The sequence below is a fragment of the Erigeron canadensis genome, chromosome 2 (assembly GCF_010389155.1).
Source record: "Erigeron canadensis isolate Cc75 chromosome 2, C_canadensis_v1, whole genome shotgun sequence".
Taxonomy (NCBI): domain Eukaryota; kingdom Viridiplantae; phylum Streptophyta; class Magnoliopsida; order Asterales; family Asteraceae; genus Erigeron; species Erigeron canadensis.
The window spans coordinates 27,958,615-27,971,025 of NC_057762.1; the positions used below are offsets into that span (position 1 = coordinate 27,958,615).

At 34.1% G+C, this 12,411-nt stretch overlaps 3 protein-coding genes across 3 annotated transcripts; all 3 read left to right on the plus strand.

Annotated features, from left to right (window-relative positions):
• The first annotated feature begins 278 nt into the window (after positions 1-278).
• On the plus strand, positions 279-3,908 carry LOC122589436 (probable protein phosphatase 2C 76). The gene is made up of 9 exons (XM_043761726.1): positions 279-587; positions 1,236-1,554; positions 1,860-1,987; positions 2,146-2,244; positions 2,338-2,496; positions 2,633-2,719; positions 2,795-2,886; positions 2,978-3,052; positions 3,403-3,908. Exons 2-9 carry the CDS (start codon positions 1,295-1,297, stop codon positions 3,739-3,741), a joined length of 1,239 nt encoding a protein of 412 aa, XP_043617661.1. The 5' UTR covers positions 279-587; positions 1,236-1,294; the 3' UTR covers positions 3,742-3,908.
• Positions 3,909-7,331: 3,423 nt separating this feature from the next.
• LOC122588014 lies at positions 7,332-8,606 on the plus strand. Its single transcript, XM_043760161.1, has one exon. It carries the CDS (start codon positions 7,332-7,334, stop codon positions 8,604-8,606), a length of 1,275 nt encoding a protein of 424 aa, XP_043616096.1.
• A 1,288-nt stretch (positions 8,607-9,894) lies between these two features.
• On the plus strand, positions 9,895-11,160 carry LOC122588015 (syntaxin-61-like). The gene is made up of 5 exons (XM_043760162.1): positions 9,895-9,994; positions 10,099-10,240; positions 10,325-10,415; positions 10,900-10,961; positions 11,049-11,160. The coding sequence occupies exons 1-5, from the start codon at positions 9,895-9,897 to the stop codon at positions 11,158-11,160; spliced, it is 507 nt and encodes a 168-aa protein (XP_043616097.1).
• The last annotated feature ends 1,251 nt before the right edge of the window (positions 11,161-12,411 follow it).

Genomic DNA, 12,411 nt, shown 5'->3' on the forward strand with positions numbered 1-12,411 from the left:
CACGTACCTTAAACAATGAGATATTGTATATAAGCCATTACAAGTATTCAGAGAAAAAATCCAAAAATTCGTATCAAAACTTTGAATAAAACTGAAAGTGAATCTAACCAACTATGCTAGACATGATTGGCTAATTACAAGTTACAAATACATTGACATTTTCTTCTACATATTTAATGTCCAAATGGCAACACTTCAACTTTCTAACGTACTATACTAAATACTAATAAAATAATAAATAATAAACTATCATATCTGAATCCCGATTGAACAACCTCTATCTAAAAAAAGCATTGTAGATCAAAATTTATCATTTCTTGTTGTATTCACAGTACACTTACACATACACACTCACCAAAGAGATATACAAAATAATACAAACACACACACACACAAACAGAACAGATCTGTTTGTTCACCATCTCCGGCAATCATTTTTCTTGTTTGTGATCTACACCGCCGGAAACAGATCTGCTCATCTCCATCACCCACCGACCATCGATCTTGTTTTTCTCCGGCGACCCACCTCCTTAAATTCCAAAATCTCGTCTCTTTTTATTTCCCAGCTCAGTTTATCGTGATATATAGTAAGATTTCTTGATTTTATCGTTTGTTTTTTGCTTATATGTAATGTTAATTAGCTCAAATTTGTTCTGTTTTCATTTAGATCACCCAATTAGTCAATTTGATCCAAACAATAATCAGTGTAACTTTTTTCATAAACAAAAGAGAATATATTTACTGATTTGGTAGAAAATTTTGATCCTAAATGTTTGGAACACACAAAAGACAGGCTTTAAGGAAATAATTTGTGTTACTTTTTGTATGGAGAATGTTATATATATATATATATATGTAGTATATCAAGATAAGTGCTTGCAAATGTATCTAAATTTTTATAGAAATCTATTGTATGTATCTAAATTGTTATCAAATTTTTAAAATTGGAATATTATATGTATCAGACTTTTAAGTTATTAATGTTATGTGTGTACCTCTTTTTATGATGTGTATGTGTATACTGCTGACGCGACACGGATTTTGATGATGTGGCAGCTTGTATGTCTGCCACGTCAGCAAAAGGATCAGATACATATACTAGCAAGTTTAAAGTAGGATACATACAGTAAATGTTGGGAAAGTAATGTTATGCGTTATGCCGTTATTTGTTGCATTGGCGTATAGAAATGTATTCAATTGCTTTCTTATGTATACTTCAAATGTGATGTTACCAGGAGGAAAAGTTTAGGTGAAAATTGGGCTCGTAAGGACAAGCTGAGCTTGTGACTTATAGATGTTATGTAGGAGTTACTTCAGGACAGTAATTCTGCGAGCTGGGCATATATGCAAAAACGCAGAACGGTCTGCCGTGCAATTTGCAGTTTCTAAAAGAAGTTTGAAAATAGTTCCTGCGGTAAGGTTGTCCGTTAATCAAAAAGGGACGGCGGGTAAAACAATGGCGGCTACAGATGGTAGTTCCAACCGAGGTCTAATTACTATAACTTCACTTGAGAAGAAAGATGGTGGTTCTTGTGCAAGCGGGGGATGGAAGAGGTGAATTTTTTATGATTAGCTCTATCTTGTAGTTCTTGAATGTTTTTGTTAGCGTATTAATTAATTGGTGATTCTTACTTCGTGTATCGATTCATGGAACCTATGTATTTAGTATTTACAATTTAATACAAGTAGTTGCATATTTTATTAAGAAATGGTTAGAGTGCTGAGCTGAATTGTTAACAAAAAGTATATTTCATATCTCGGTAAAAGAATAATGTAAATGGTAAATTGCATTTTTGTTGAACTTTTCCTATCTAAAGTTGCCTGCTTGTTTCTTGCACTTCTTGCTTTTATACTGACAGCGAAGATGGAAAATTGAGCTGTGGTTTCTCAAGTTTTAGAGGAAAAAGGGCTACCATGGAGGATTTCTTTGATATCAAAACTTGCAAGATTGATGGGCAGACAGTCTGTTTATTTGGGATATTTGACGGTTATATTCCTGTTCAACACCTTTAAGTATTTGATTTGTTTTTACAAAAAGGATACACGTATAACCTTCTGTTTTTTTCGAATGCAAAAAGGAAAAGAATTTGTGGGTTGAGAGATCGACTACTTGCTTTTCTCTGAGTTTTAATTACGTTTGTGTAGGCCATGGTGGTTCTCGCGCAGCCGAGTATTTGAAGCAAAATCTTTTTAACAAGCTTATGGATCATCCGGAATTCATGACAGACACTAAAAAGGCCATAAGTGAGACTCTGTTACAAACATCTTCCAGTTCTTCTACTGGTATCCCATTATTTCAATTTCTTAAGTAGCTGTAACATTAAAATGGATTTTCAGGTGAAACTTATAGACAGACGGACTCAGACTTTTTGGAGTCTGAAAAGGATAATTCCGGTGATGATGGTTCTACTGCTTCAACAGCGGTTTTGGTTGGTAATCATTTGTATGTTGCTAATGTTGGAGATTCTCGAACTGTAATATCAAAGGCAGGAAAAGGTAACATTCGTATTTATTATGTGTGGTAGATCTCTTGTATATGTATATATTATAATATATACAAGTTATTTTTGTGATTAAGCATATTATTGTCACACTAAAATTATGCAATAAACATATGGTCATCAATCGACAGCTATCGCTCTTTCCGAGGATCACAAACCGAATAGAACTGATGAACGAAAGAGAATTGAAAGCGCTGGTGGGGTTGTGATGTGGGCAGGTAATATCGGTTCTCTACTAATAGATGATAGTTTTTGTAGTTCAAACATTGGCCTTAGTGTTTCATGTCCATCAGGCACTTGGAGGGTTGGAGGTGTTTTAGCAATGTCACGTGCCTTTGGAAACCGTATGCTAAAGCAATTTGTTGTAGCTGAACCTGACATCCAGGTATTCTTCAAGTTTTAATTAACTTAGATATTTTCTGCTGTAGACTATACTATCGTGCATGGTTAAAAAGGTTTTGGTTTTCTGTTTTCAGGAACAAGAGCTTAGCGAAGAATTTGAATTGCTGGTTCTTGCAAGTGACGGTCTGTGGGATGTTGTATCTAACGATGTATGTCATAGTGAATAGTGATCGCCTTATAGTTTTTATTTGATTGTCATCAAATTTATGCTACCCTTAAGTCCTTAGCCATCCCCTGTTACCATTAATTGCCACTCAGATAAATGCAACATTTTGCTATTTATATAGTTTGAAAGAAGATTTCTAAAAAGGTCCTCGGTGTTTACTAAACAAAAGGTTCCTTTAGTGGTATCTAATATTTGGAACGATACAGAGAAGATTAGTAAACAAAGGAATCATTTGAGTCAAAATTTATGTTATCAATGTTCTTTTGGGTGATCGGCTTTTTTTTTGGTGTTCGTCTAATATTTTTTAAATTTCTCTACAACCGTGTTTTCCAGGACGTGATCTCAATTGCACAGGCTGAATTAGAACCAGAGGCAGCGGCTAATAAGCTGATAGAGACTGCTTTTGGCTGTGGAAGCGCAGATAATATTACATGTATAGTAGTGAAGCTTTGTCCTAATTCCCCAACTGAATCCAAACTCCCATCCGTAACGGAAACTGAAACCGAGACACGAAACCAAATTGAAACTGAGATCGAGGCAAAACGCCAAGCTGCAACGGAAACTGAAATTGAGACGCATCCCCAAACTGAAACTGAAACCAAATCTGATGTCCCAACAGGAAATGTTGCAGAAACCAAAGATGAAACACAGAGCAATTCTGAGGACAAATGATGGATGTGGTAAATTCAGCAATTTGTTGACCCTTTGGTTTCCATAAATTTTGTTGCACCTATTTTTCGATGATCTTGTTAAGGTTGAAGTTCAATAATGACATTGTATTCATTTTCATTCGTTTAACTTAGTGGGGTTTTTTGGTTCGCGAACCCTTCAATCCAAAATGTTTTTGTTGTAGCATATACTATTAAAGGTCTACCCATTTACTGCTTGGCTTAATAATGGGATTTTAAACCTGTAACTTTACACGGAGAAACCGCAGTGGTTCACACTACACGACTTCACCCCACCACACCAAATAAGGCTATAACATCAACCATACAATACTTACTACACAATGACATGCAACAATTTCAAAGTTCTTAAAAGACTACGTAATTGACCGCTCCATGCCTCCATGTAACAATTCGTCTGTTTCATGAGTTTGATGCTCCATAATGTAAAAGTGAAAACAAAGTTTAATTGAAATAATAATGATATGATAAGTGTTAAAGTGTATAAGTGAATAAGTGATAGGATTGCACTTAAAAAAGTATAACTAGTGGGTTAAAATCATATGTTGAGTGGCCTTAATTATTGTGTTTGCTCTGTTAATGATTTGGTTCCATTATGCTAAAAAAAATACGAGTACTAGATAAAGATTCAAATAAGTTTAATATCGAAAATTAGATGTTAAAGTTAAAGGAAATACTATATTCATGTTGATTAGATAAAATTTCAAATAAGTTTATTATAGAAAAGTAAATGTTAAAGTTAAAGAAAATACTATAATCATGTTGAAAAGTTTATCGTATGAAATATAAATACATTTATTTTGTGCAAGAAAACTAAAAATAGAAAAACGAACAAAAACTTAAAAAAATAAAGATAAAAACTATTTATTAAAACTACAAATCTGTCCAACAAATGAATATCATTTTCATACATAATCATCTGTTTTCTAATTTATTGTATATTAAACTAAAAATAATAAAATACCATATGAAGCCCAAAAAACCAATTTGGCCCAAAACACCATCCTAATTCCTTACAGCTAACTTGGCGGGAAAAGGAAAATAAATAAATAAAAATCCTATTTTTAACATGTTTTTCTGTCTATATACTAATCATTTTTAGACCTATTTATCCTTTTCCATGCTAATTTGTAAAAAAAAAAGGAAATGATTTGACGTCTAGGTGACCTCTTCAAAATCACTTCTCAAAGTGGAAGAACTAAAAATAAAAAAGCGGTTAAAGTAGATTGATTGGATTTCACCTTTCTTGGGGACAAAAGGTAAAATTACATTAAGAAACAGCAAAAGCTTTGAGGGGAAACGGAATCAGCCTTTCTTTTACGTGTTCAGGTATTATTCATCATTTACTCCTCTAACTTCATGATCTTTTATACATCTAGTACAACTTATACACCAGATTGTACAAGTTATTAATACAAAAAAGTAGTACCAATACCCTTTATGGAAAAATATGACCTTATTAGTTACGGGCTAGGGTTCCCTCTAATACCCTTTAGAAGTAAGTTAATATATGGAGCTTGTTATATATTTAAGTCGGGTGAAAAAAACCCTCACATATTATCTTTTTAATATGGTACATAGATAAAATACTCAAACATTTATTTAAAATATTAAAAAATTGTCATTGGGGTGATAGCCCATTGGTTAGAGAGTTTTTCACTTTGTGGTTTTTTCCTAGGGGGTCATGGGTTTCTGCCCTTAGCAATGTTATACCCATCTACACATAAGAGAGCAAACCCTTTAGGGCATTGCCAGGATTCGAACCCGGCGTGACACATCAAAGTTTGGGGTCTTAGCCGTCCATTTATACCCTTTGTCTTTGAAAAAAAAAAAAAAAAATTAGCATGAGGGGTTTTTCATCCAAATTAGTGTGTAATTTTCCTAACGTATTAATACTTTTTTTAACTCCAAATTGTAAGCTCTAACAACATTGCCTTTTCATATACATCTCTAGCTCCACAAAAACTCGTAATTTTCGGAAAAACCCATGCCTTCAGCGCTGGAGAATTTTTCGCTCACCCGAATGTAAACCAAAACCTTAGGCTGCGTTTGCTTGTGGAAATTATGTTCTACTTTTCCATTTTTAAATTTCTAGAAAATGGAAGGGGTTTTTCTTATTAGAAAACAAATCGAAAATTTTAAAAATGCATTCGAATTAGAAAGCACTATTTTCATTATCCATAAAACATGTTACAATTTACTTGGGTTGGTGTGGAGACGGGGCTCAGAGGTTGGAGTTTTTAAATTTTGAAAATTGAAAAGTGGAAAGAATAGAAAACAATAAAACAATGTTTTCATGTTTTCATTGAAAGGTAGAACATATTGTTTTCTTTTTATGGAAAACTATCAGTGTTTTTTTTTTTCCTTCCATATTTCTTTCGGAAACGAATATGGAAAACAATGGGTGTTTTGTTGGATAATCTGTTCGAATGCTGGATCGCCAAAATAGTAATTGTTATCCTGTCTGTCTTGTTCATTTTGCCATCTATCCTAAGCTGGATAATCTATTCGAATGCTGGATTCGCCAATGCATCATATTAAGGTTTTGTTGTCATGGCTAATAAAAATATCTATCACATGCCTACCATCAGCATTTTAATTAAATTGCGCAATCTTACGTATCAGTGTATTCGTCCATTAGTCCTGTTTCGTGTAATTATTTTAATGCAAAATTCTTTCTTTCCTTTAATGAATGTAAGCATGTTATTTGTAACTCTTAGTCTATGCTTTAATATCAATTTTCAACGTGTAATGTGGATTTTGTCCGTTAACTGCTTCTTTTGTTGGTTAACGCTCCCTCAGCATTTAGATGTAATGTCAAACAAAAATCTTTATAAGTGGCTAAAATTGATCTGTCAGTTTTGAGTTACATTGTGATTAGACCCATTTAGATTCTTGATTACTAGCATTGTACCCGCGCGATGCGGCGGTGGTCGTGACGGCGACGGTGTGGTGGTGGAGGCGAGTGGTGGTGGTGGATGCGACGTCGAGTGCCGTAGATAATTCATATAAAAGTAATTGATTTAAAATGTTAATGAAGATATTTTAGAAAAATAAAGGATTGATAGTGTAATTTAATTATTAATGTTAAGAGAATAGTGTATGTAAAAATATTTTAAAAGGTTGTAGCCTTGTAGGTGAAAATATTACATAGGAGGGCATTTTAGACATTTCCCCCATGTAACTTTCAACATGGGGGTATTTTCTTTAATATAGAGTATAGATATTAGTTATTTAATTGTAAAGCATATCTGGAGTTTGAGAAAGTTAATTAGGGAATAATAAAATTTAGTTATATAATCAACTGCATATATATCCAAATAGCTGTTTTTAGTGACATACCATGTAAGAATATAAGTCGGCAGATTTCTGAAAGAAAACACTTTTCGCTGTTGTTTGTTGTTACCAATTAGTTCGTTTATAATTGTGTAACACTTCACATTTTCTTTGTTACTTGGAACACTTACCCTGTTTATGTTGGATATTATGGCACTTCAACTGCATATGAATTCCTAATTAAGATTACATGTTATGTATGGCAGTATAAGATTTCGTGGGTCAGCATTATAGCTTATGGAGTGCAATAAAGACGAGGCAATCCGGGCAAAGATAATTGCTGAAAAGAAGTGGGCTGATAATGATTTTGTTGGTGCAAAGAAATTTACTCAAAAAGCCCAGACACTATATCCTGGGCTTGATGGTATATCTCAATTTCTGATCATGCTAGATGTGTACATCTCATCAGAGAGTAAGGTGAATGGGGAGTCGGATTGGTACAAGGTACTGAATGTAGATCCCTCTGATGATGATGAAACAATTAGAAAACAGTACAAAATGTTGGCGCTCAAGCTTCATCCCGATAAAAACAAGTCAGTTGGTGCAGATGGTGCGTTTAAGATAGTTTCAGAGGCCTGGAGTTTTTTATCGGACAAGGATAGACGATCAGCTTATAACCAGAGGAGAAACTCACATACACCCCCCAATGTCAATGGAGATCATGACAATTCTGCAAACAGATCAACTTCAAACCCCGAGAATTGTAAAAAGACCAAAAGTACTCAGACTAAGGCTCATAAGAGGAACAAGTTTTGGACTATTTGCTATCGATGCAAGCTGTATCATGTATGTCGTAAGAAGTACCTTAATCATAGCATTATATGTCCAAGTTGTTGTAAGCCTTTTCTTGCTGCAGAGATAGCAGTGCCAACAAGTTTTAGTAAGCTAGCTGTGATGGCCACATACCCATCTGGCCCTGGTTCGTATGCACAGATGCCACATCCACTGTATTACACACAGCCACCTGCTCAAGCTACTGGATGGGCACCATCAAGTTCTAGTTCATATGCACAGATGGCACCGTCAATGGGCTATACCCAGTCCGTTGCTCAGAATGCTGCCTGTGCACCATCTGGTCCTGGTTCATATGTACAGATGCCACTGCCAGTGTATTACACAAAGCCACCTGCTCAAGCTACTGGATGGGCACCGTCGAGTTCTAGTTCATATGCACAGATGGCACCGCCTATGGGATATACCCAACCCGTTGCTCAGAATGCTGGATGGGCACCACCAGGTCAGATGACACCACCTCAGAATACTGGATGGCCACCATCAGGTTCATATGCACAAATACCAGTGCCTATGAATTTAACCCAACCAACTGCCCAGGCTACAGGAGTGCCACCATCTGCTCATAATTCGTACTATAAAACAAACATCAATCCTGGTTCCTATACCCAATTTGTTCAGAAGGCACATGACGGGTTGAAAAGAGATTGTGAAGACTTTCTTGCACAATTCACCTCAAAAAGAAGAAAAGGTGAAGATGGTGGTCAGTCTTCTAATTAACATATCTCGTATCATCTCACCACCAACTTTTGGATCTTAATTACTGGAAGTTCTCCTTAATGCTGATAACCTAAAAGGGACCATAGAATTAACACGATGATGAATGGGGTTATATTTTTGTTCGATCAATCTTAAGTACTTATTGGTAAGCAGATTTGTCAGCAAGTTTTTGTCTGGGATGAATTTTTGCAATTAAAATTGCTGGCTTTGGTGCAAAAGATGCAATGTATAACTTAATTAGGTTATTCTTTTGAATGACAACTTCTTAGATCCAAGCTAACCCCGGTTCTTCAAGAAATGAATGTGGATTCCTAGTCTGACTCGTTAGCGTCTTTATTTTTGTAACTGAAACACAAGTACATTACTTAACGAGCTAGTTTACATTATAAAAAAAAAAGAGAGTATGATATGATCTTCGCATAAATATAACATTGTATTGTATGCCTTTTCAAAATAAATTGCCCTGATGAAAAACTTATGTTAACAATCCAGTAGAGTATATTCCGCCACTTCTATACCATTAAACAGATATTCTATTAGTGATATCTTTTAAGGTTATAAGATGTCTGTACGTATGTTCCTGATGTATGCATAATAATTACAAGAGAATGTAGATTACAATTTAAGAGGACTTTGTGTTAACTAACGCACCTGTTTTACATGACTGTGCATACAACTCCAACATCGATACATCAAATCCAAATTTGTGAGTATGCATATTAATAACCAAAAGGACTTTATCTACTTCATGAATGAACAGGCGACGATCACATTTTGTTTGCTTTTTAAGAGCCTGAATTATTAAGATTGTATCGCGTCAACATAGAAGGTCCATTTGATTTACCTTGAGAACTAATGAACCAATCTTGATAATTAGATCAAAGATAGATGATTTTTTAAATACATGCAAAATGCACATGAATATATTATAGTCTGCCTGGTTCTCTCTTCTGTATTGTGGTAAGCTCCAAATTCCACATGAGTGTGTGTATATTGACCGCTGCTCAAGACCCAGTTTATATTGTATCAGAGGAAATTGAAGATTCTGTAAGTCAAGTTTGAAATGAAACAGGTTGTGCTCCTTGAAACTTTGTGTTCTTTGTAATAGATCCTTAAATAACTTAAGGAGCATATTCTGTCTCACAAAAGAACTCTTTTTTAGTTGTGAGAGCATTGAATGGCGGGTATGTATCTCAAAGATTAAAAAATGAATCCATTGTTGTATCATAACACACACCATTCATGCGCCCGGGGTGTTGAAAATTTATATATGTTATTAGGAAGGTGGATGAAAGCTATTTCCATAGCATCTACAGAGCTTGTTTCATATGCAATCGATCATGCAGGATCTGAGAGGGACTACATGGACAAGAATTTCCCATGCTCAGGTAAAACAATGACTATTAAGCTTTACTTTATCTTCTTATCATATATATATATATTTTTTTAAATTGTCATTATCAAACCAGGTGGGCAATGGTAACTGAATCAGTCTCTTTTTCTCTGAGCAGGATGCCAGATGAACTAAAAAGGCTGCCAGGCGCTCAACTCCAAGACCAGGCTAGCCATTACGCTGCTAAAGATAATGAGGATTTCATTTCCTATGTCTCTGACCGACAGATACTTCTAATTAGGTAAAAAATATTTTTTGTTTCTTGCTTTATTTTTGTTATTTTCAGAAAAGGAAAATAGTTAGCGCATGCAATTGCTAATTTTAGTCAACAAGCTGAAGAACTAGACGACCTGAGTACGAGTGTGGAAGGGATTAGATCTGATGGGCTTACCATACACGATAAACTACTTGCACAGGTACACTAGTTTCTTTACTAGAAGTTTAAAGTAGCAATCTTTTGCATTTATCAATGAATGAGTAAATTTGGTTTATCATTTGTCATTAATGGGTAAAATAAAATTATCTGAAGGTTATGACAATTGAGTCCAATTTTCAAATAGGTTGAGGGCTTCCCAAAGTGTATATCTAATGTATACGACCTCTTAAATCCAGTTAGTTAACAAAGAATTAGATTAATTTTACAATAATATACTGTATTAGAAGCATTTTGTAACCCATTAATTAGTTATAACTCGTTAAATGGGGAAACTGTCTTTCTCAACCTGGCTCGTTTTGACCTGCCTTAAAATTTTAACTATGTTGATAAGTTATCCTACCCAGTCAATACGGCAGCTCTACTGAGAGTCATATTGGTTAATCTCTTCATGTGCATAACAAGTAGTAATTCTTATTTCTAATTTGCTATTCAACATAAATGTGCAAACCTTATACTTTTACAAGAGAAATTTATGTGAACTAGGTTCTGAGATGGACGGTATGGCCAATAGTCTTGACTTTGTTCAGGTGAGTCTCCTCTAATATCCACAACAAGAAAACCAAAGCTAGTGCAGACCGGTGTTTAATAATGATATCTAAACTAAATTACCTCTGAGAAAAGTAGCAGTGTTTATGTATAAGGCTAGCGTGAAGGGACAGTTGATGATGATCTTGTTCTTGATCATACTCTTTATTGTATTATTTGTGTTGGTCTTCTTCACCTAGGCTTAGTGGCTTACTGAGGTTAGAAGCCCTTTGTCCATGAGCTTTAATATAGAAGAATTTCTGTTTAGACAATATAGACACTTACTACTAGGCATTAAGACCCTTAATTTGTTGTTAGATGCTCACATTGAACTTGATCATATAATGAAGATAGAGAAGTTATTTTAATTTGATTAAATCCATAATAAGTTAACTTATTCACCAAAAATTCATATTAAAAGGAACTATTTTCATTTTGAATAAACGAGTGTATATATTTCCCCCTTCAGATTATCAATCAAATATCATTAGGTTTTGTAGTTAGACCTCATGTCACGTCGGTAAAATGTCCATGTGGAACACTGAGTTTCTTCTAGATTTGTCATTTATTTTTCATTTTCTATTGGCTTATAAAACTCGCTTTTTCATCTTCTTCTTCGTGACCTCCCCAAGTCAATGAAAAAATTGGAAAAATAACATAAAATGTTAATTTTTAATATATAATACAAGTTCGTTCTCTGTTCAACTCCAGTTTAGGTAAAGAGGAATTATTATAATGAATTTAATCTTCCTTGCTTACCATAATTAATTTATTAAACAGATCTTGTGGCGTCACATTAGTTGATCTGTTCAAAGTTTTTGGTATACAAAACCTGCCTAATTAAATCATTCTGAAATAATATAACAAGTGTTGTCCACCAGCAGCAGATCGAGGAAAATTACTTTTCAAGATATAGAGACAACCCCTTTTACTTCACCGGCAGCACCAAAATTCGCCGGAGAGTGTCATCTCCACTTCCCAATAAGGTTTTTAGTCAATTATCCTTTAAATGTTATACAGGTTAAAAAAGTTTATTAAAAACATTAAACCATGAATACAATCTTGAAAATATGGACGCTTTTGATATTTTCAAGAGCTAGACATTAGGGTGTTTGGCCTAGCTTATTTTTGAATATTATAGCTTATCATTGTATTGTTTATTTTCGATAAGCTAAGTTTTTCGATTTTTTTATTTAAACTTACTGATGAGTTTATTTTTTCATATATATTTAAGCCATGATAAGTTTACAAGTCTCAAAATAAGTTATACAAATTAAGCTTATCACAAAGAAGCTAAGATACACACAAATAAGCTATTAAGCTTCTAAATTTTGTTGGGAATGAAGTTGGGATGAAGGGTATAATCCATAAAAGAATGGATATTAGTGATTGTAAAGCATATATGGAGTATGAGAAAGTCAATTAAGGAATTATAAGATTAATTATTTTAT

Bases quoted from the DNA above. Each gene is read 5' to 3' on its own strand.
- LOC122589436 (XM_043761726.1), top strand. From the start codon at position 1,295: ATGTTATGTAGGAGTTACTTCAGGACAGTAATTCTGCGAGCTGGGCAT. The intron at 2,245-2,337 runs GTGAGACTCTGT...ATGGATTTTCAG, and splicing joins AGACACTAAAAAGGCCATAA to GTGAAACTTATAGACAGACG. The intron at 2,887-2,977 runs GTATTCTTCAAG...TTCTGTTTTCAG, and splicing joins TAGCTGAACCTGACATCCAG to GAACAAGAGCTTAGCGAAGA.
- LOC122588014 (XM_043760161.1), top strand. From the start codon at position 7,332: ATGGAGTGCAATAAAGACGAGGCAATCCGGGCAAAGATAATTGCTGAA.
- LOC122588015 (XM_043760162.1), top strand. From the start codon at position 9,895: ATGAAAGCTATTTCCATAGCATCTACAGAGCTTGTTTCATATGCAATC. The intron at 9,995-10,098 runs GTAAAACAATGA...TAACTGAATCAG, and splicing joins CAAGAATTTCCCATGCTCAG to TCTCTTTTTCTCTGAGCAGG. The intron at 10,241-10,324 runs GTAAAAAATATT...TGCTAATTTTAG, and splicing joins CGACAGATACTTCTAATTAG to TCAACAAGCTGAAGAACTAG.